This window comes from Scophthalmus maximus, chromosome 14 (genome assembly GCF_022379125.1).
Source record: "Scophthalmus maximus strain ysfricsl-2021 chromosome 14, ASM2237912v1, whole genome shotgun sequence".
Classification (NCBI taxonomy): Eukaryota; Metazoa; Chordata; class Actinopteri; order Pleuronectiformes; family Scophthalmidae; genus Scophthalmus; species Scophthalmus maximus.
This window is the reverse complement of record NC_061528.1, coordinates 675001-677500: the sequence shown is the minus strand read 5'-3', so window position 1 is coordinate 677500 and position 2500 is coordinate 675001. Positions and strand designations below refer to the sequence as shown.

Sequence of the window (2500 nt, the reverse complement as noted above, 5' to 3'; positions counted from 1 at the left end):
GTGTTGCATGTTTTTTCCCCCGTAAATGTTCTGGAAAACTCTCCGTGCCGTTTGACCCGTTTAGTGAAACCTCTGTGTCGTGAACCCGAACACGTGGGCTCCGCTCAGCGTTTACTTATCGAACACTGATGACCCTCAGGCGACCCCCCTCCAGAGGTGGTGTGGCTCCACGACGGGCAGGAGGTGGCAGAGTCCGAGGACTTCCGCCTGCTCAGGGAGGAGAACCGCTGCACTCTGCTGATCCAGGAGGTTTTCCCCGAGGACACCGGCACCTACAGCTGCCGGGCCCGGAACCAGCACGGAGACGACCACACCCAGGCCCGACTCACCGTGGAGGGTAGGCTCCGGTCCGTCCAGACCAAAGTCAACGATCTGCTGCGGAGTGTTAGCGGTAGTTTATGGTTTTGATGCTGGTTCTGTGTGGTGGTTCCTCCACAGAGCCTCAGGACGGCGTCCAGCCGTGGTTCATCACCAAACCCAAACCTGTGAGCGCTGCGGTGGGTCAACACGTCCTCCTGTCGTGTGCCATCGCTGGAGACCCGTTCCCCCGGTACACCTGGACCAGAGCCCACCTGGGCCGACCTCTGACCTCTGGAGAGGACTACGAGCTGCTGCAGAAGGAGGACGTTGTCTCGCTGCTCATCAGGTCAACGATCTCTACGCCCACAAACCTGCACAGAGCTGATCTTCATTTACTGAATGTCTCCTTCTCTGTCTCCTCCTCGTCTCCTCCTCGTCTCCTCCCCCCTCAGGAGAGTGAAGAGGCATCACTCTGGAGACTACCTGATCAGCCTGAGGTCAGACTGATCCATGTGTATTGACAGAAACATGAATACAAGCAGAAAGTTGTTGTTAGCAACATGCTACATAATCCTGTGGTTCACAGTGTAGAGATGAGGATTAAACTGGGAGGCCCCTCCCCCTCCCCCTCCCCCTCCCATAATCTTTTCATCCAACTCATGAAGCTTTTTCTCAAATTTATCAAATCTGTTTTCACTCATTGTGTTTATTAAAGTGTTTATTATCAGAAACAAACATGAACCTGTTTGTCCCCCTGTCTGTCTGTTCACCTGTCTCTCTCTCTGTCCCCCTGTCTGTCTGTTCACCTGTCTCTCTGTCTGTCTGTCAGGAACAATGTTGGTGAGTGCACAGCTGTGGCCCATCTGTCTGTCACTGGTGGAGAGACAGTGAGGAGGAGAGGAGGAGAGGACGACAGGTGAGACCCCCCGTGACACTTGATGGATAAAGTGGTATCATCATCCGTCCATCATCCATGCATCATCCATCCGTCTGTCCTATATTCAGAAAAAGCTTCTTAATCCGTCCTTATCGACTGAACCAATCAGAGTCTGTTTCCTCTGTGTCTCCGAGCAGGACAAACATGTTTACACTTTAAAAAAACAAACCCCAAGTTTTACACTGTAAAAAGTACAACACTGAACCATGAACTGTAACATGACAGAAATCAGCACAACGAATGTGTGTGTGTGTGTGTGTGTGTGTGTGTGAGTGTGTGTGTGTGTCCTCATCAGTTCTGGGTGTATGCCCTTATAAGGGCAGTCGAGTCACTCGTGATGTAACATGGACATTTAGAGTCGAGGTCCATTCCCCCGCTCTCTCTCTCTCCCCCCCTCCCCAGATTTAAGGGGGAGGAGCTTGTCCTCTTGTTCTGGGGGGCTTTAACCCAGTACTGTTTATTCTCTGTCTCTGTGCTCGTTCGTGAAGCCCTGCAGCAGCAGGAGGAAGAGGAGGAGGAGGAGCAGCAGCTGGTGGGACCGCAACATTGAGAGGAGGAGGAGGAGGAGGAGGAGGAGGCGTGGATCTGAGCGGCAGCAGCAGAGGTGGTGTCAGTCGGCAGTGGCAGGAGGCCAACGAGGAGCAGAAGGAGAACCAGCCTCTCCTGCACCTGCACAAGGAGGAAGAGAAGAAGAAGAAGAAGCAGGAGGCCGAGCAGGACTCTCCCATCGCCATTGCCGCTCGCCAAGGCCTCCTCAGACACGGTGTGGACACCAGGGAGCGTGGCGAAGAGGAGCTGCGACAGAGGGAGGCGCAGCAGCTGGATTTCCGCTCGCTGCTGGGACGCCAAGCTTTCCACGCCAAGAACAACCAGGGAGTGAAGCCAAGGGAGGCCGGCCTCGCCACCGCCACCGCTGAGCACCGCCGCCACCCACAGATGGATTTTAAGGCAAACCTGAAGGGTGTCAAGCCCAAGATGGAGGACAACCGCAAGGGGAACGCCCCGCAGCAGGTCGACTTCCGCGCCGTGCTGGGGAAGAAGGGCGCCGTCAGCAGCAACGAGACGCCTGAAAAGAACGCCGCCGACTTCAGGTCCGTCCTCGCCAACAAAAAGAAGCCGGCAAACCCAGAGAAAAACGGCGAGCCAGAGAAGACGGCGGTGAACAACTGTGTGGATGGAGGGATTAGTGAGACGAGGAGCGGCGGCGGCGGAGGGAAGGTGCCGGAGTTCTTGGAGAAGCTCAGTGATGCGACGGTGGTGGAG

At 55.4% G+C, this 2500-nt stretch overlaps 1 protein-coding gene across 3 annotated transcripts in view; it reads left to right on the top strand.

The window, feature by feature from the left end:
- The window catches only part of mylka (myosin, light chain kinase a), a 35842-nt gene that overhangs the window by 16825 nt on the left and 16517 nt on the right, over positions 1-2500 (top strand). For all 3 annotated transcript variants that reach the window (XM_035604408.2, XM_035604407.2, XM_047337192.1), the window contains 5 exons: positions 140-337; positions 439-646; positions 753-797; positions 1130-1216; positions 1726-2500. The exon at positions 1726-2500 is cut by the window's right edge and continues 115 nt beyond it. In XM_035604408.2, coding sequence (XP_035460301.2) covers positions 140-337; positions 439-646; positions 753-797; positions 1130-1216; positions 1726-2500 — 1313 coding nt within the window. The remainder of the gene's footprint in view (positions 1-139; positions 338-438; positions 647-752; positions 798-1129; positions 1217-1725) is intronic.